The 19,895-nt window shown below is 44.0% G+C and overlaps 1 protein-coding gene across 1 annotated transcript in view; it reads right to left on the bottom strand.

The window, feature by feature from the left end:
* LOC115161059 (general transcription factor IIF subunit 2) overlaps positions 1 to 15,945 on the bottom strand; it is a 40,756-nt gene extending 24,811 nt beyond the window's left edge. The window contains exons 1-4 of the mRNA XM_029711760.1: positions 15,813 to 15,945; positions 15,592 to 15,665; positions 15,309 to 15,327; positions 14,902 to 15,046 (exon numbers count right to left, since the gene is read on the bottom strand). Coding sequence (XP_029567620.1) covers positions 14,902 to 15,046; positions 15,309 to 15,327; positions 15,592 to 15,665; positions 15,813 to 15,878 — 304 coding nt within the window. The 5' untranslated portion in view covers positions 15,879 to 15,945. The remainder of the gene's footprint in view (positions 1 to 14,901; positions 15,047 to 15,308; positions 15,328 to 15,591; positions 15,666 to 15,812) is intronic.
* Between the last annotated feature and the right edge of the window lie 3,950 nt (positions 15,946 to 19,895).

The raw sequence follows: 19,895 nt of genomic DNA, 5'->3' as shown, positions 1-19,895 counted from the left end.
TACTACTGTAAGTCGCTCTGGATAAGAGTGTCTGCTAAATTACTAAAATGTAAAATGTAAAAAAAGTGGTCAGATGAAGCAGATGCTAAACTACAGGACAGTTTCGCTAGCACAGACTGGAATATGTTCCGGGATTCCTCCGATGGCATTGAGGAGCACACCATATCAGTCATTGGCTTCATCAATAAGTACATCGATGACGTCGTCCCCACAGTGACCGTACGTACATACCCCAACCAGACAGAAGCCATGGATTACAGGCAGCATCCTCACTGAGCTAAAGGCTAGAGCTGCCGCTTTCAAGGAGTGGGACTCTCACCCGGAAGCTTATAAGAAATCCTGCTATGCCCTCCGACAAACCATCAAACAGGCAAAGCTGCAATACAGGACTAAGATCGAATTGTACTACACCGGGTCGGACGTGGCAGGGCTTGCAAACCATTACAGACTACAAAGGGAAGCACAGCCTAGAGCTGCCCAGTGACACGAGCCTGCCAAACTACCTCTATGCTTGCTTTGAGGCGAATAACACTGAAACATGCATGAGAGCACCAGCTGTTCCGGGAAGACTGTGTGATGCCGCAGCTGATGTGAGTAAGACCTTTAAACAGGTAAACATTCACAAGGCCGCAGGGCCAGACGGATTACCAGGACGTGTACTGCGAGCATGCGCTGACCAACTGGCAAGTGTCTTCACTGACATTTTCAACCTCTCCCTGCACACGTCTAATCATCCCCAGCTTACAATTGGCTCATTCATCCCCCTCCTCTCCCCTGAAACTATTCCCCAGGTCGTTGCTGTAAATGAGAATGTGTTCTCAGTCAACTTACCTGGTAAAATAACGGTAAAATAAAAAAATAAAAAAAAACACGTCTGTAATACCAACATGTTTTAAGCAGACCACCATGGTCTGTGTCCAAGAACACTAAGGTAACCTGCCTAAATGACTACACCATAGTGCCCTCATAGCTCATCAATAAGCTAAGGACCCTGGGACTAAACACCTCCTTCCGCAACTGGATCCTGGATTCCTGACGGGCCACCCCCCAGGTGGTAAGGGTAGGAAACAACACATCCGCCACATTGATCCTCAACACAGGGGCCCCTCGGGGGTGCGTGCTCAGTCCCCTCCTGTACTCTCTGTTCACTCATGACTGCATGGCCAGGCACAACTCCAACACCATCATTAAATTTGCCGATGACACAACAGTGGTAGACCTGATCACCGACAACGACGAGACAGCCTGCAGGAAGGAGGTCAGAGACCTGGCCGTGTGGTGCCAGGACAACAACCTCTCCCTCAACGTGATCAAGACAAAAGAGATGATTGTGGACTACAGGAAAAAGAGGACCGAGCACGCCCCCATTCTCATTGACGGGGCTGTAGTAGAGCAGGTTGAGACCTTCAAGTTCCTTGGTGTCCACATCCCCATTAAAGTAACATGGTCCAAGCACACCAAGACAGCCGTGAAGAGGGCACGACAAAGCCTATTCCCCTTCAGGAGACTTGGCATGGGTCCTCAGATCCTCAAAAGGTTCTACAGCTGCACCATTGAGAGCATCCTGACTGGTTGCACCACTGCCTGGTATGGAACTGCGCGGCCTCCGACCGCAAGGCACTACAGAGTGTAGTGCGAACGGCCCAGTACATCACTGGGGCCTAGCAACCTGCCATCCAGGACCTCTATACCAGGTGGTGTCAGAGGAAGGCCCTAAAAATTGCCAAAGACTCCAGCCACCCTAGTCATAGACTGTTTTCTCTGCTTCCGCACGGCAAGCGGTACCGGAGCGCCAAGTCTAGGTCCAAGAGGCTTCTAAACATCTAATCAAATGGCTACCCAGACTATTTGCATTGCCCCCCTCTTTTACACCGCTGCTACTCTGTTGTTATCATCTATGCATAGTCACTTATCTCTACCTACATGTACAAATTACCTCAATTACCTTGACTAACTGGTGCCCCTGCACATTGACTCTGTACCGGTACCCCCCTGTATATAGTCTCGTTTTTGTTATTTTACTGCTGCTCTTTAATTACTTGTTACTTAATTTCTTATTCTTATTTGTATTTTTTTTTTAACTGCATTGTTGGTTAGGGGCTCCTAAGTAAGCATTTCACTGTAAGGTCTACACCTGTTGTATTTGGTGCATGTGACAAATACAATTTGATTTGATATACCATAGGTGGATGTACTGTACCTGCTCTTTACATGACATAGACTGACCATTTGAATCTGCGTGAAAGCTATGATCCCTTATTGATGTCATCTGTTAAATCCACTTCAAATCAGTGTAGATAAATGGATGGAGACAGGTTGAAGAAGGATTTTTGAGACATGGATTGCGTGTGTGTGCCACTCAGAGGGTGAATGGGGAAGACAAAAGATTTAAGTCCTTCCTTTGAACGGGGTATGGTAGTAGGTGCAAGGCGCACCGGTTTGAGTGTGTCAAGAACTGCAACGCTGCTGGGTTTTTCACACTCAACAGTTTCCCGTTTGTATCAAGAATGGTCCACCACCCAAAAGACATCCAGAAAACTTGACACAACTGTGGGAAGCATTGGAGGCAGCAGGGTCCAGCATCCCTGTGGAATGCTTTCGACACCTTGTAGTCCATGACCTGGCGACTTGAGGCTGTTCTAAGGGAAAAAGAGGATGCAATTCAATATTAGGAAGTTGTTCCTAATGTTTTCTACACTCAGTGTATATCAACACAGAAAGCGATAATTGCGTCCATTAATGATGTCATTCCTACAGAAGCCATGCGCGGAATGTCAGTTGTAGTAGGTTCATGTAATTTTATGTCTTTAAGTGTTTTATTTTTTTCTGTGTTCTGCACAGCTCTGGCACGCAGCAGGTATTGATTAAGAGGTTGCTTAGCAACAGGCTACAGAAGCTGGCAGTGAATAGGCTCAGCTGTATGTACTGTTAGAAAGCCATTCCTCCCTCTTGCTCTCTTTCTCTCACCCCCCAACCAGCTCTTTTTTTCTCTCCCCCTCTCTCCTCCCTCCCGCTCTCTCTCCTCCCTCCCGCTCTCTCCCATCCCTCCCGCCCTCTCCCTTTGTATCTCTCCCACTCCTACGGGTTGTGGTTTTCTCAGTAAGTTTTTAATTGCAATTGGTCAGGGGTGAAACTACTTCCATCTAATGTTCCAGTAGTTTCAGAAGCTACGGTAAAACAGAGCAGCCAGGTCTGGTGAGCAGAGCATAGAGATTCTCCCTGTAGAGAGAGAGAAAGAGAATTTTTTAATAACACTAATAGTACTCTACTATTACTGCAGACACGCAGTCAGCCAAGACCTCTTTGACTCTGTCTGGAGATAATCATACTGCATTACACACAGCAGAAAGAGCCCACCTGTTGTGGAGTGGATGAGTGATGCTGATATACAGTACACAAATCCAGGCTGTCTCCTGAGTGCATCTAATTGCTTTGAGAAAAATTCCCCGCTGTCATGTTCTTTGTCGGTTTGTCTGTCTTCGCTGCCTCTCTCTCTCTCGTAGGATCAGACGCACCTTATAAGAAATGTAGCAGTCTGAATCCGAGGCAGGGAGCACGTTCGGGCCATCAGAGAGGTTACATTTTAGAGGCAGCCATCTTGGCACTATAGAGAACTCTTAAGCTAATTTCCTGCAATTATACACCTTTCTCCATAGAGCTGAGATTTTATTTAGAAGTTTTAAAGCACATTTCCTACAATTCTTTACATTTTGCCATGTAGCTGAGGAAATGTGGCAGTTTTAAAGTTAGTTTCCTGCAATTCTATGCATTTTTTCTTGGATAATGCTGTGTTCTTTTGCTCAAACAAAATAACAAAATGAACACTGCTAAATGTATTGTTTTGTGATTTTTCTATTCTCCCTGACTGTCTAGCTTTTCTTTAGGTGAAAAATCCCTGAAAGTGATACCATTTCAAGCCCAAAGTTGAATGTATTCATTTTGGACCGGATTCATCACCGTGCCTGTTGTGTACAGTAGCCTACAGTATTCTAGGAATAGGTCTTACCTAGCTCCATTCACCAGAAGTTCTGCAGTCAACACATTTATATTAACTACAAAGATCAAAGAGAGCCAAACCCCCTCAGACCTGCTCAGTTCTCTCTCTCCAGTCTCTCTACTGGAGCTGTCATGTGAGTTTTGCCAGGCAGAGAACTGAGCTCCTGTCTCTCTGTCTGTTCTGTCCTTGTCTGTAATGAGAGGAGAAGCCAAGTCCAGAGTGGGAGGGATGGCAGACAGTTACCCTGCCCTCTCCTACTGGACATGTCTCTACTCTCAGGCTCAACTCTAGATAGAAGACATTCAATTCATCAAGCAAGGGCTGTTGCTGGAATATAACAAATATGCAGTGTCTGATGGGCTGAGAAGCTGGGTGGATGTGCCGAGGTTGGTGTGAAAGCTAGATGGACATCATCCAGCCAGAAGTGGCAGCAGCGTATTGTTCAGGCAGGAAAAGTCATTGTTTCTCAGAGACATTGTCACCTTTTGCTCTGCTCTCTCACAAAGGAGGCACGAAATGTTCACACACAGACAGTCAGCTGACTGAATAACTGCCTGCCTACTGTTCCACTATGCCCTCGATGGAATGCACACATACCCTTTAGCATATACAGGGAATTCGTAAAATTTTCAGACCCCTTCACTTTTTCAAATCAAATTGTATTAGTCACATGCGCCGAATACAACAGGCGTAGACACAGTGAAATGCTTACTTAAAAGCAACCAACCAACAATGCAGTTTCAAAAAATACAGACAAGAATAAGAGATAAAAGTAACAAGTAATTAAAGAGCAGCAGTTAAACAACAATAGCGAGACTATATACAGGGGGGTAACCAGTACAGAGTCAATGTGCAGGGGCACCGGTTAGTTGAGGTACTATGTACATGTAGGTAGAGTTATTGAAGTGACTATGCATATATGACAACAACAACAGAGAGTAGCAGCGGTGTAAAGAGGGGTGGCAATGCAAATAGTCTGGGTAGCCATTTGATTACATGTTCAGGAGTCTTATGGCTTGGGGGTAGAAGCTGTTTAGAAGCCTCTTGGACCTAGACTTGGCGCTCCGGTACTGCTTGCCATGCGGTAGCAGAGAGAACAGTCTATGACTAGGGTGGCTGGAGTCAGACAATTTTACGGCCTTCTGACACCACATGGTATAGAGGTCCTGGATGGCAGGTTGCTTGGCTCCAGTGATGTACTGGGCCATACGCACGACCCTGTGTAGTGCCTTGCGGTCGGAGGCCGAGCAGTTGCCATACCAGGCAGTGATGCAGCCAGTCAGGATGCTCTCGATGGTGCAGCTGTAGAACCTTTTGAGGATCTGAGGACCCATGCCAAATCTTTTCAGTCTCCTGAGGGGGGAATAGGTTTTGTCGTGCCCTCTTCACGACTGTCTTGGTGTGCTTGGACCATGTTACTTTAATGGGGATGTGGACACTAAGGAACTTGAAGCGCTGAACCTGCTCCACTACAGCCTCGTCGATGAGAACGGCGGTGTACTCGGTCCTCTTTTTCCTGTAGTCCACAATCATCTCTTTTGTCTTGATCACGTTGAGGGAGAGGTTGTTGTCCTGGCACCACACGGCCAGGTCTCTGACGCCCTCCCTATAGGCTGTCTCGTCGTTGTCGGTGATCAGGCCTACCACTGTTGTGTCATCGGCAAACTTAATGATGGTGTTGTAGTTGTGCCTGGCCGTACAGTCATGCGTGAACAGGGAGTACAGGAGGGGACTGAGCACGCACCCCTGAGGGGCCCCTGTGTTGAGTATCAGCGTGGCGGATGTGTTGTTACCTTCCCTTACCACCTGGGGGCGGCCCGTCAGGAAGTCCAGGATCCAGTTGCAGAGGGAGGTGCTTAGTCCCAGGGTCCTTAGCTTATTGATGAGCTTTGAGGGCAGGGTCCTTAGCTTATTGATGAGCTTTGAGGGCACTATTGTGTCCAACGCTGAGCTGTAGTCAATGAATAGCATTCTCACATAGGTGTTCCTTTTGTCCAGGTGGGAAAGGGCAGTATGGAGTGCAATAGAGATTGCATCAACTGTGGATCTGTTAGGGCGGTATGCAAATTGGAGTGGGTCTAGGGTTTCTGGGATAATGGTGTTGATGTTAGCCGTGACCAGCCTTTCAAAGCACTTCATGGCTACAGATGTGAGTGCTACGGGTCGATAGTCATTTAGGCAGGTTACCTCAGTGTTCTTGGGCACAAATACTATGGTGGTCTGCTTAAAACATGTTGGTATTACAGACTTGGACAGGGAGAGGTTTAAAATGTCAGTGATGACACTTGCCAGTTGGTCAGCGCATGCTCGCAGTACATGTCCTGGTAATCCATCTGACCATGCGGTCTTTGTGAATGTTTACCTGTTTGAAGGTCTTACTCGCATCGGCTGCGGAGAGCATGATCACACAGTCTTCTGGAACAGCTGGTGCCTCATGCATGTTTCAGTGCTATTTGCCTCGAATCGAGCACAGAAGTAGTTTAGCTCGTCTGGTAGGCTCGTGTCACTGGGCAGCTCTCGGCTGTGCTTCCCTTTGTAGTCTGTAATGGTTTGCAAGCCCTGCCACATCCGACGAGCGTCAGAGCCGGTGTAGTACGATTCGATCTTAGTCCTGTATTGACACTTTGCCTGTTTGATGGTTCATCAGAGGGAATAGCGGGATTTCTTATAAGCTTCCGGGTGAGAGTCCCGCTCCTTGAAAGTGGCAGCTCTAGCCTTTAGCTCAGTACAGATGTTGCATGTAATCCATGGCTTCTGGTTGGGGAAGGTACGTACGGTCACTGTGGGGACTACGTCATCGATGCACTTATTGATGAAGCCAGTGACTGGTGTGGTGTGCTCCTCAATGCCATTGGAAGAATCCCGGAACATATTCCAGTCTGTGCTAGAAAAACTGTCCTGTAGCTTAGCATCTGCTTCATTTGACTACTTTTTTGTTGACTGAGTCACTGGTGCTTCCTGCTTTAATTTTTGCTTGTAAGCAGGAGGATAGAATTACGGTCAGATTTGCCAAATGGAGGGTGAGAGAGAGCTTTGTATGCGTCTCTGTGTGTGGAGTAAAGGTGGTCTAGAGTTTAATTTCCCTCTGGTTGAACATTTAACATGCTGATAGAAATTTGGTAGGTGGATTTAAGTTTCCCTGCATTAAAATCCCCGGCCACTAGGAGCGCAGCCCCTGGGTGAGTGTTTTCCTGTTTGCTTATGGCGGAATACAGCTCATTGAGTGCGGTCTTGGTGCCAGCATCGGTCTGTGGTGGTATGTAGACAGCTACGAAAAATACAGATGAAAACTCTCTAGGTAGATAGTATGGTCTACAGCTTATCATGAGATACTCTACCTCAGGCAAGCAAAACCTCAAGACTTCCTTAGATATCATGCACCAGCTGTTATTTACAAAAATACATAGTCCGCCGCCCCATGTCTTACCAGATGCCGCTGTTCTATCCTGCCGATACAGCGTATAACCAGCCAGCTTTATGTTGATAATGTCTTCGTTCACCCACGACTTCATGAAACATAAGATATTACAGTTTTTATTGTCCCGTTGGTAGTTTAATCTTCCGCGTAGGTCATCGATTTTCTTTTCTTAAGATTGCAAGTTTGCTAGCAGAACGGAAGGCAATGGGGGGTTTATTCGATCGCCAACAAATTCTCAGAAGGCAGCTCGACCTCCGGCCCCTTTTTCTCCACCTTCTCTTCACGCAAATGAGGGGGATATGGGCCTGTTCCCGGGAAAGCAGTATGTCATTCACGTCGGGCTCGTCGGACCCGTTAAAGGAAAAAAAGGATTCTGCCAGTTCGTGGTGAGTAATCACTGTTCTGATGTCCAGAAGTTATTTTCAGTCATAAGAAACAGCAGCAGCAACATTATGTACAAAATAAGTACACAAATAAGTTAAACAACGCAAAGAAACAAACAAAAAAACACAATTGGTTAGGAACACCGGCGCCATCTTATATCGACCTGTGGAGGTGCCCTCTTTGTGTTATTTGAGAATCATCCATTAGATCATTAATACATGGGTGTGTGTGCTGATACTGTGTATGCACATGAGAAGGCGTTAAGTGCCACAGTAGGCTAAACGAATATATCGATTCCTTAAACAAAGACAGAGGTGATCAAATCAGAAATTGCCCATATTGATTCTGTGGGGGAAAAAACTCCCTTTTGAGAACAAATTGAAACAGGACGTTGACAGAACTGTATTTTGAGACGTAAGAACTCTATTTTAATTTGCCAAGCAGAAGTTGTATCTGCTTGACTCTGGTAGAAAAAAGGCCTCATTGCCAAAATCCAAAAGTATCCCTTTAAATGCCGTTACATCGTGTCTCACGGTGTAGATTTGAGAACAAGAATAAAGGTGTAGAGAGGTAATCTCACTAAATAAAAAATTCAACCATTAAATGGCTTTCTGAGAATCACAGTACTGACAAAGGAGGGTCTGTTATTGTATAAGAGAGGGACAAATACTGCATGAGCAGGAAGGCTATAGACAGTACAACAATATTGGCTATTACCTGCCTTTGTCTTCTAGCCCTTTGGAGAATATGAAACAAGAGTTTAGTGATACAATGCATTCTGAAAGTATTCAGACCCCTTCCCTTTTTCCACATTTTGTTACGTTACAGCCTTATTCAAAATGTATTTTCCTCAAGCTACACACATTAACCCATAATGACAAAGTGAAAACAGGTTTTTGCTAAATGTATTATCAATAAAAAAACTGAAATACCTTATTTACGTAAGTATTCAGGCACCTAAAAAGGCACGTAAAAGGACACTGACCATGAGAAACAAGATTCTCTGATCTGATGAAACCAATACTGAACTCTTTGGCCTGAATGCCAAGCGTCACATTTGGAGGAAACCTGTCACCATCCCTATGGTGAAGCATGGTAGTGGCAGCATCATGCTGTGGGGATGTTTTTCAGCAGCGGGTACTGGAAGACTAGTCAGGATCGAGGGAAAGATGAACAGATCAAAGTACAGAGAGATCCATGATGAAACCTGCTCCAGAGTGCTCAGGACCTCAGACTGGGACGAAGGTTTACCTTCCAACAGGACAACGACCCTAAGCACACAGCCAAGACAAACGCAGAAGTGGCTTCGGGACAAGTCTCTGAATGTCCTTGAGTGGCCCAGCCAGAGTCCAGACTTGAACCCGATCGAACATCTCTATGTAGCATCATACCCAAGAAGACTCCAGGCTGTAAATCGCTGGCAAAGGTGATTCAACAAAGTACAGGGTAAAGGGTCTGAATACTTATGTAAATGTGATTTCATTTTAAAAAAACATGTTTTTTATAGATTTGCTAAAATTAAGAAAAAAATAAGTTGCTTAGACACTATGGAGTATTGTGTGTAGATTGATGAGGGGGAAAAACTATTTAATACATTTTAGAATAAGGCTAACGTAACAAAATGTGGAAAAAGTCCCTGCCCACCCTAGGTTAACGTGCTGCTACATGTTACCAAAAGTCCACAAGGATCCTCATAAACCTCCTGGAAGGCCCATCAACAACAATGAAACTACATCAGAGCCTGCCTCCAAGTACATTGATTTCTACATTAAGCCTTTTGTGCCAAACTTCTCTCTTTCCTTCAAGATACCACTCATACTCTTAACAAGCTATATGAGCTCAAAGATGTTGGATCTTCCTACTTGGTAACGATGGATGTTGAATCCCTTTACACCAATATTGTACACAATGAAGGTCTGGAGGCTTCAAAGCATTATCTCAAACATAGGCCAGAAGAAAATACGCTCCCTGCTGACTTTCTTCAATTAACAGAGTGGAACTAAACAAGAGAAGGAGACTGCTATGAGGGCTTGCTTTGAACTACCCAAACTTATTATGGGGACTTTGGGAAGAGAAGTTTATTCTCTGTTCTGCTAAGAGAGTGAACATTATTTATAATAAAGGGTTACATGGAGAAAATCGGACTTCTCTGAAATGAAAAAGTACATTTTACCTAAACCCTCCCTGAACGTTTAAAAAAAACAAGTGAACCTCCCATGTACCTAAAATAATAATTAAAACAAAGTAGATAGCAGAGAACATGTCTACCGTTTAAGCTCACTTCTTGCACAGACCTGAGCCTTAGGTATGCAGTTTCAGAAACTGTTCTTCGTCCTGTAAGCATTACATGGCAACACAGGAATTTTGATAGCACACAGAGCTGCGGGTCAGAAGGTTGTGGAATTGCAGACCACTGTGGACAATAGTAGGGTTGGAGAGATCTCCTTTATAGTAAAAACATTGCATGAATCTATCACCCTATTTGCAGGTCTGAGGAAAAATATTGCCTTCTATAAAAATGTCAAGCAATTCTACGTCATCTTATGTAGATTTAGCAGAATATTTTTTAGTATCTCACAAATTACTGAAATTACAGGCCAAGAATTTGATCATATTTCTCCAATGCCAAATCAATGTCTTGTTTGCTCACGAAACTGTCACTGTTTGCAAATAATTTAAATCGGAGATGTCATTGGGAATCTGAACATGGCACTTTCAAAAGTTAGGCCTACCTTTCCACCCCAGACAGAGTAGGCCGACCGATGCAGAAAAATGTCAGCTTTAACTGCTGGCTACTCTTCTTCCGTGGCTTAACCCAACGAGAGAAGGTCACAAGTAATCCCCGTAAAGCTGTCTGGGTTTAAACATCCACTGTACAAAAAGTGAATAGTTTAATCAATTGATAGTGACAGATTTCTTCAAAATCTTAAGCTAACAAGGGGTAGGCCTGTGTTTTTTGCCATTTTCTTTCAGAAAAGGCAGGCCTATGGCATACCCTTGCATACCCCCTCAGTTCGAGTCTTGGTTTTAACTTAACAGCCCTTCACTGACACGGAGGTAGGCTATTTAAAAAGTGCATGGTGGGTGGAGGAGTTGACCAACAGATCTATGGATATAGTAGCTTATAGCCTAATTTAGTCTGTAAAACAGGTAGGCCTATCTCATTTCTTAAATAGGAAGAAACAGGCTCTAACACAAAGCCCTCTTGTTGTTAGTAAAGTCTAATTAAAATAAAGACTGTTGAAATGAATTATGCCTACTCGAATTTGCCTACTTTCAGCACCATGAGCACAGCCATTGATTAGGCAGCACATAAAAAAGTTTGATCAACAAGAGCAAAGCAAGACGGGGCTCAGGTTTGGAATATCCATTGCAGTGTGTAATGCAGCCTAGTTTTATTTACACCATTCCAGCAGCTATCTTATAAATATAACTTTGATCTATGCTTCTCTGAGCATGCACTTCGTAGGCTACTGCCTATGGATCATTTGATTGAGACCACACTAAATAGCCAATAGGCGCACTTGATATTGCGCGCCCAGCAGAGAATCACAGATGAGGTGCGGCATCGGGCACACATCGATAAATAGCCAAATAAGCAACTATTTCTAAAACACTGACAAATATTAAACGTTTCAATTACATGACCCTCCGCCGGACTAGATAAAAAAATAAACCCTCCCTTGACTGAAATTTAAAAAGCATGACCCTCCCCCATTTCCTACAGGTAACCATTCCGTAAATATTGATCCATCCCTAACCCTTTTTTTAATTGTATGTTAGGCAGATACATTGATGACATCCTTTTAGCGCTCTCTAGATTAGAAAATGAATTGTTAGAATTCAAATCTGTCAATTCCCTCAATGAGAATTTGAAGGTGAGTTTAGAATACAGTCAACGCAAAAAAACTTTCTGGATTTGAAAATCTTAACTCAGAATGGCTCACTCCACATCACCATTTACAGGAAACGTACGGGCCGTAATATCCTCAGGGTGGACAGTTTTCACCCCGCCACGCCGTATTTGTGACAGGAAGGAGGATTTTGAGGAAAAAGCTGTGAAAATGTATTCCAGGTCTCAGCAACGGGGATACAAACCAAGAATGCTAAACCAGTCTCTCACCAAAGCAAAATCTATGGAAAGAGAAAGTCTTCTCAAAACACACGCACAGGCCTAAAAAACCCAAGCAAATCTACTTTGTGACCCAACACAGCCAGGAGGTGGCCAGGGTTAAAGGACAATTCCTCCACTTTCCAACCTCATATTCATTGTCTCTAGAATCATACCAGTGTCTACATACAGTGCCTTTGGAAAGTATTCAGATCAATTGATTTACTCCACATTTTGTTACGTTACAGCCTTATTCTAAAGTTGATGAAATAGTCTTTTTTTTCCTTTATCAATCTACACACAATACCCCATAATGACAAGCAAAAACTGGTTATACATTTATGCAAATGTAAGTATCACATTTACATTAGTATTCAGACCCGTTACTCAGTACTTTGTTAAAGCACCTTTGGCAGCGATTACAGCCTCGAGTCTTCTTGGGTATGACACTACAAGCTTGGCACATCTGTACTTGGGTGTTTCTCCCATTCTTCTCTGCAGATCCTCTCAAGCTCTGTCAGGTTGGATGGGAGCATTGCTGCACAGCTATTTTCAGGTCTCTACAAAGATGTTTGATCGGGTTCAGGTCCGGTCTCTGGCTGGGCCACTCAAGGACATTCAGAGACTTGTCCCAAAGCCACTCCTGCATTGTCTTGGCTGTGTGCTTAGGGTCGTTGTCCTGTTGGAAGTTGAACCTTCATCCCAGTCTGAGGTCCTGAGCACTCTGGAGCAGGTTTTCATCATGGATCTCTCTGTACTTTGCTCTGTTCATCTTTGCCTCGATCCTGACTAATCTCCCAGTCCCTGACGCTGAAAAACACCCCCACAGCATGATGCTTCCACCACCATACTTTACAGTAGGGATGGTGGCAGGTTTCCTCCAGACATGACGCTTGGCATTCAGGCAAAAGAGTTCAATCTTGGTTTCATCAGACCAGAGAATACTGTTTCGCATGGTCTGGAGAGTCTTTAGGTGCCTTTTGGCAAAATGAAAGCGGGCTGTCATCTTCCTTTTATTGAGGAGTGGCTTGTGTCTGGCCACTCTACCATAAAGACATGATTGATGGAGCGCTGCAGAGATGGTTGTCCTTCTGGAAGGTTCTCCCATCTCCACAGAGGAAATCTAGAGCTCTGCCAGAGGGACCATCGGGTTCTTGGTCACCTCCCTGACCAAGGTCCTTCTCCCCCGATTGCTCAGTTTGGCTGGGCGGCTAGCTCTAGGAAGAGTCTTGGTGGTTCCAAACTTCTTCCATTTAGAATGATGGAGGCCACTGTGTTCTTGGGGACCTTCAATGATGCAGAAATGTTTTGGTACTCTTCCCCAGATCTGTGCCTTGACACAATTCTGTCTCAGAGCTCTACGGACAATTCCTTTGACCTCCTGGCTTGGTTTTGCTCAGACATGCACAGTCAACTGTGGGACCTTATATAGGCAGGTGGGTGCCTTTCCAAATCATGTCCAATCAATTGAATTTACCACAGGTGGATGCCAATCAAGTTGTAGAAACATCTCAAGGATGATCAATGGAAACAGGATGCACTTGAGCTCAATTTATAATCTCATAGCAAAGGGTCTGAATACTTATGTAAATAAGGTATCTGTTTTTTAATATATTTGCAAAAAATTCTAAAAACCCATTTTCGTTTTGTCATTATGGGGTATTCTGTGTAGATTGCTGAGGATTTAAAAAAAATGTAATACATTTTAGAAGGGTGTAATGTAAGGGGTCTGAATACTTTCTGAAGGCACTATGTGAAAACGGTGTGTTTCTATGATCGGTGGTTAAAAAGATAAGAAAAGTCCTAAAAAAATGCTTCTCTGTGACATCACAGGGTAGGATTAAGAAGGGGGAAAAAAGTAAATAAAAAAAGTTGCAACTTTTGAAGATGTCATTGGGTAGAACCTTTTAACGTTGTTTTTTTTCTTCTACAAAACGTAGAAATGCGCCTTTTTACATACAGTACCAGTCAAAAGTTTGGTGTGAGTTGGTATATATACATACCTGTTTTTCCACCACTATTCTTTGTCACCCTGATGAAGGCCGTTGTAGCCGCAACACATTGGTACGTTTTTTTATTCTTGCATAAGCGGAAAACAATAAAGGTTTTCAAATGTTTTCACTACATTGTTTACTATCCAGCTGATAAAGGCCGTTGTAGTCGCAACACATCGGTGCACAACAAGCCTATGGCTCATGAGGGCAGCAGGTGGCCTAGCAATTAGAGAGGCGAGCCAGCAACCGAAGGGTTGCCAGTTCCAATCCCGGGTCTGACGGGAAAAATCTGTCGGGAAGTGAGTTGGTAGGCGGAAGGGTTGCTGATAATAAATCCTATATACCACTACCTGTTGTTGTGCCCTTGAGCAAACCCCACACAACAACAGCCCACTGGGAGCCCAGTGTGGCAGCCCCCTGCACCTTTACAAAAACCTGGATCTGTGTCTTTGAGGGGTTAAAAGTGGAAGTCAAATTTCGGTTTGACCAACAAAGTGATCTTAATCAATTTATTTTTGTTCTATATTATTTCATCCAATGATCAAAGAGAACCTCATGGATTAACTATAAACCAAAGAAGCACTCCTCTCCTGTGTCTCTATAGTAGGCTGTTTAAAATAAAGTTGGGTATATCTATTTGATGAGAATAGTTTTATATAACATTTTAAAGGGTTAAAAAAAAATCAGTGCATTAGAGTAATCGTAATAACTCTGTCTACAATAGAGCAAGGCAAAATCAGGAGAGTATAAAATAGTTTGTCGACATTTCAGCTACATCTTTTATTAAGACAAGTCAAATGAGAAGTCTTGATGATGAATCTCTCCATTGCTTGAGCATGACGACCCAAATCTAATCTGATTAATCTCAAGGAGTCTCATCTCTTGAATATTTATGATTCACCAACTCAAAAGGCACCATATACCGTCAACTGAAAATGAAACATATCTCCATGGTGTTTTACCAGTACTAGAGCAGGGCAGTACAGTAGACTGTTACCTGCAGAGGTCTCAGTGAACACAGCCAGGGTCTGCCCCCCCACACTATGCATGGTGAATGGGTGGTCCCGGGGAGCTCGTACAGACGCTGCCTTCTCCCCCAGGGCAGACAGGCTGGTTAGGTCCTCATTCAGGGTGAAAGACACCTAAAGGAAACACCACAGACCTTTGGATCCGCTAACATCCCAGCATGGATGCAGGCTTTTGTTCAAACCAAGCAGTAAAACCTCTGATTCAACTAATCATAGTTTATGAATCTATAAACATGACTTCCAATAATGAAAATGATGTTCTAATAATACAGCTACTGTTTTCTAGAACGCTTCCAGAAGTTTGAGGTATTACTGAGGACAAGGAACAGTGTATGGGTTTACAGTGACACCTTGTGGCAACAAGTAACATACTTACATCTGTTTTTCCTTGTTTCCTATGGGGGGGAGGGGAAATGCATTTACTTTCAGGAAACTACAATATAGGCTACACTAATTCTCATTAGACAGCTGATTCCTGAAGAACCATGTTACTGAATTTCGGACCATTTATAACTAGCATCACCAACTACAAAATTGAGCATGATGTCCACTGCAAAAGTCAACATTTCTATGTCTGGTAGTGTTGAACCCCTCTGAAAAGCAGAAATATGTTTTCAGTAATGAACAATGTGGAGTTATAGCTAATGGTCAGTGTTTACTTTACAATCTTGAGCTTTCCAATTTCTCCATTTCCGGATGCTTTGTCCCACTGCTGGGCCAAGTACTTGGGAACCTGATCAGGTCAAACAAAAGGTAAAAAGAGACCGGAGGTGGTAATTTAGCTAGCTAAATGCTAGGCTAATCCTTAACAAACCCGTCAGGTGTGACCAATATGTGTATGGATATGACTTACCGTTTAATTCGATTTTAGGCAACATACCTTTACTAGCCATACACCGGTGTTTTGCTTAGTTCCGGTTAAATCAACCTCCGTTTTTTCAGACATAGCGGCAGATCCTTTGATGAGGTTCTTCACTACACGTGAAGTTGCTAACAGTGGAGTCACAGACAGGTTACAGGAAATACAACGCATGAGAAACCTCACTTCGATCAATGAAGAGCACACTACACAGCGTGATGGATAATACAATTTGAATAACATTGTGCAAGTGTGAAATGATTTTATGGTGAATTTGGTCAATTTTATTTATTAACCTATTGATAAGGTTGTAACTATACGTGGACCAGAATATTTGATCCCACTGGAATTCACAAATGTTTTATAAAAATACAGTATAAATCAGAGTTGGCACCAAGTCACTATTATTCGAGTCACAAGTTTTCAAGTCAGGTCTCAAGTCAAGTAAAAAAATACATATACATGCAACAACTTGTTCAACTACAAATCATTGTCGTCTATTTATTGAGGCTACCAGACAGCCCTTTTCATTTTTTTGTCTACAACACATTTTGATTTGCCTATGTAATTGTAAAATAGGGACCTTGTGGCAGTTGTAAGGGCATGAAATCAGCAGAAGGCAAGGCAGGTTGACATGCTCAGTGTAGATTTATTTACAGGTCTTGCTGATCCAATGGTGAAAGCGGGTTATATTTAATTAAGCAATAAGGCCCGAGTGGGTGTGCTATATGGCCAAAATACAATGTCTAAGGGCTGTTCTTAGTCACGACGCAACGTGGAATGCCTGGACACAGCCCTTAGCAATGGTATATTGGCCTTGTACCACAAACCCCCGAGGTGCCTTACTGCTATTGCAAACTGGTTACCAATGTAATTAGAGCAGTAAAAATGGTCATACCCGTGGTATACGGTCTGATATACCACAGCTGTCAGCCAATCAACATTCATGTCTCGAACAACCCAATTTATAGTACAGAATATACATGTAGATTTACCAAATATACAGAGCCAATAGATTGAAAGAAATAGCCTCTGTATCAGGCTTAACCTGTTCTATCTGAGCAGACAAGTAGAGGGCAAGACTTTAACCTCCTCTTGAAAAACCAAATCGAATCCGGCAAACAGGTAGGCCTAAATAATATAAGCTCGTGGCCCCCAGGACCATACAATTACCCAATTGGCAATTACAACCAATAACCTGGTACTACAATGTAAAAGGCCATTTCCACATCCACTGTTACATTCGTCTTATTCAGACTTAATGATTATTAATGATATTTCAACACCATGGAACAATCATTTTCTCTTATTCAACGTTCTGACTCCAAAGCGTGGAGCGCAGGCCACGTAGCCCATTTCTCTGCGCCCTAAGGCGCGCGCTCCTTTATTACGCACAACCAGAATGACAGAGACATAGGACAAATGCCACGTTCAGAACAACTGGAAACTCGGAACTGGGAATTTGGACATTTTCGACATCTTCAGTGCGCTCAAAACAACTGGAAACTGAAAAAACATGCTCTGACTGGGAAAAACCATTTGGAACGGTCATCCAACTCGGGATTCCAACTCGGGAACTCGGGCCTCTTACTAGAGCTCCGACTTTCAGACCTGAAGATCACTGACGTCATGATTTGAGATGGTAATTTTCCGAGTTCCCAGTTGTTTTGAACGTGGCAACAGACACACGGAACTCCGACATAACCTGTGAAATATGAACATAGCAGTGGCGGTGTTGCCATTTAAGGTGGGAGGATGATCATGAGCATGGCCTTATTTCTATTACAGCATACTGGATGACTGTCATTCATATTCCATTCACCCAGGTTAACATAACATCGATAGGTTTAAGGTACTACATGATACAACATTTTTCCCTATGCCCATCATGAGGTTGCTAGCTACAACTTAGCCTATGAATGGAAGTTTACAACATAGGTTGATAGAAATTTGAGTAATCAAGATGACAGACATTGACACATTCAATACCGCCTTGCACACTCTTGCCTGCATATAGCTGATCTAGGGTGTAATCAGTAGTCCAACAGTTGGAAACAAGAGTTTCTACTGGACAAATTCAGGTAAGTTTATCCCCGTTTCGTTATGTTTGCTTCTATTTCAAAAACGTTAGCAGAATCGGTGGAATGAATACACCCCTGTTCACACGCAAACACAGTTCACTTTCATAGCAGCCATATACAAACAGCATGAATGATCCCTTTGATCGTTGTATTCCTTCTCGCATCTATGCGCTCTCCTCTCATCAGATCAAATCAAACTTTATTTGTCACATGCGCCGAATACAACAACTGTAGACCTTACCGTGAAATGCTACAAGCCCTTAGCCAACAGTGCAATTCAAGAAAGAGTTAAGAAAATATTTACCAAATAAACTAAAGTAAAAAATAATAAAAAGTAACACAATAAAATAACAATAACGAGGCTATATACAGGGGGTTCTGGTACTGAGTCAATGTGAGGGGGTGCAGATTAGTCAAGGTTAGTTAGGGGTGAAGTGATAATAAACAGCGAGTAGCAGCACTGTACTTAACAAATGGGGGGGGATATAAATAGTCTGGTGGCCATTTGAACAATTGTTCAGCAGTCTTATGGCTTGGGGGTGGAAGATATTAAGGAGCCTTTTGGTCCTAGAGTTGGCGCTCCGGTACCACTTGCCATGCAGTAGCAGAGAAAACAGTCTATGACTTCGGTGACTAGAGTCTCTGACAATTTTTTGGGATTTCCTCTGACACCGCCTAGTATCTAGGTCCTGGATGGCAGGAAGCTCGGCCCCAGTGATGTACTGGGCCGTTCGCACTACCCTCTGTAGCGCCTTACGGTCAGATGCCGAGCAGTTGCCATACCAGGCGGTGATGCAACCGGTCAGCATACTCTCGATGGTGCAGCTTTAGAACTTTTTGAGGATTTGGTGACCCCTGCCAAATCTTTTCAGTCTCCTGAGGGGGAAAAGGTGTTGCCGTGCCCTCTTCATGACTGTCTTGGTGTGTTTGGACCATGATAGTTCGTTGGTGATGTGGACACTCGACCCACTCCACTGCAGCCCCGTCGATGTTAATGGGGGCCTGTTCAGCCTGCCTTTTTCTGTAATACACGATCAGCTTCTTTGTCTTGCTCACATTGAGGGAGAGGTTGTTGTCCTGGCACCACACTGCCAGGTCTCTGACCTCCTCCCTAAGTCCTACCACTGTTGTGTCGTCAACAAACTTAATGATGGTGTTGCAGTCGTGTTTGGCCATGCAGTCGTGGGTGACAGGGAGTACAGGAGGGGACTAAGTACACACCCCTGAGGGGCCCCAGTATTGAGGATCAGCGTGGCAGACGTGTTGTTGCCTACCCTTACCATCTGGGGGCAGCACATCAGGAAGTCCAGGATCCAGTTGCAGAGAGAGGTGTTTAGTCCCAGGGTCCTTAGCTTAGTGATGAGCTTCATGGGCACTATGGTGTTGAACGCTGAGCTGTAGTCAATGAATAGCATTCTCTCATAGGTGTTCCTTTTGTCCAGGTGGGAAAGGGCAGTGTGGAGTGCAATTGAGATTGTGTCATCTGTGGATCTGTTGGAGCGATATGCGAATTGGAGTGGTCTAGGGTATCCGGGAGGATGCTGTTGATGTGAGCCATGACCAGCCTTTCAAAGCACTTCATGGCTACCGACGTGAGTGCCACGGGGCGGTAATAATTTAGGCAGGTTACCTTCGCTTCCTTGGGCACAAGGACTATGGTGGTCTGCTTGAAACTGTAGGTATTACAGACTCGGTCATTGAAGACACTTGCCAGTTGGTCCGCGCATGCTTTGAGTACACGTGCTGGTAATTCGTCTGGCCCCGCGGCTTTGTGAAAATTGACCTGTTTAAAGTTCTTGCTCAAAGAGAGCGTTGTCACACAGTCTTCCAGAACAGTTGGTGCTCTCATGCATGCCTCAGTGTTGCTTGCCTCGAAGCGAGCATAAAAAGTATTTAGCTCGTCTGGTAGGCTCGCGTCACTGGGTTTCCCTTTGTAGTCCGTAATCGCTTTCAAGCCCTGCCACATCCGATGAGCTTCAGAGCCGGTGCAGTAGGATTCAATCTTAATCCTTTATTGACGCTT

This window comes from Salmo trutta, chromosome 24 (assembly GCF_901001165.1).
Source record: "Salmo trutta chromosome 24, fSalTru1.1, whole genome shotgun sequence".
Taxonomy (NCBI): Eukaryota; Metazoa; Chordata; class Actinopteri; order Salmoniformes; family Salmonidae; genus Salmo; species Salmo trutta.
The sequence above is the reverse complement of the archived record's forward strand: the minus strand, read 5'-3'. Positions and strand labels throughout refer to the sequence as shown.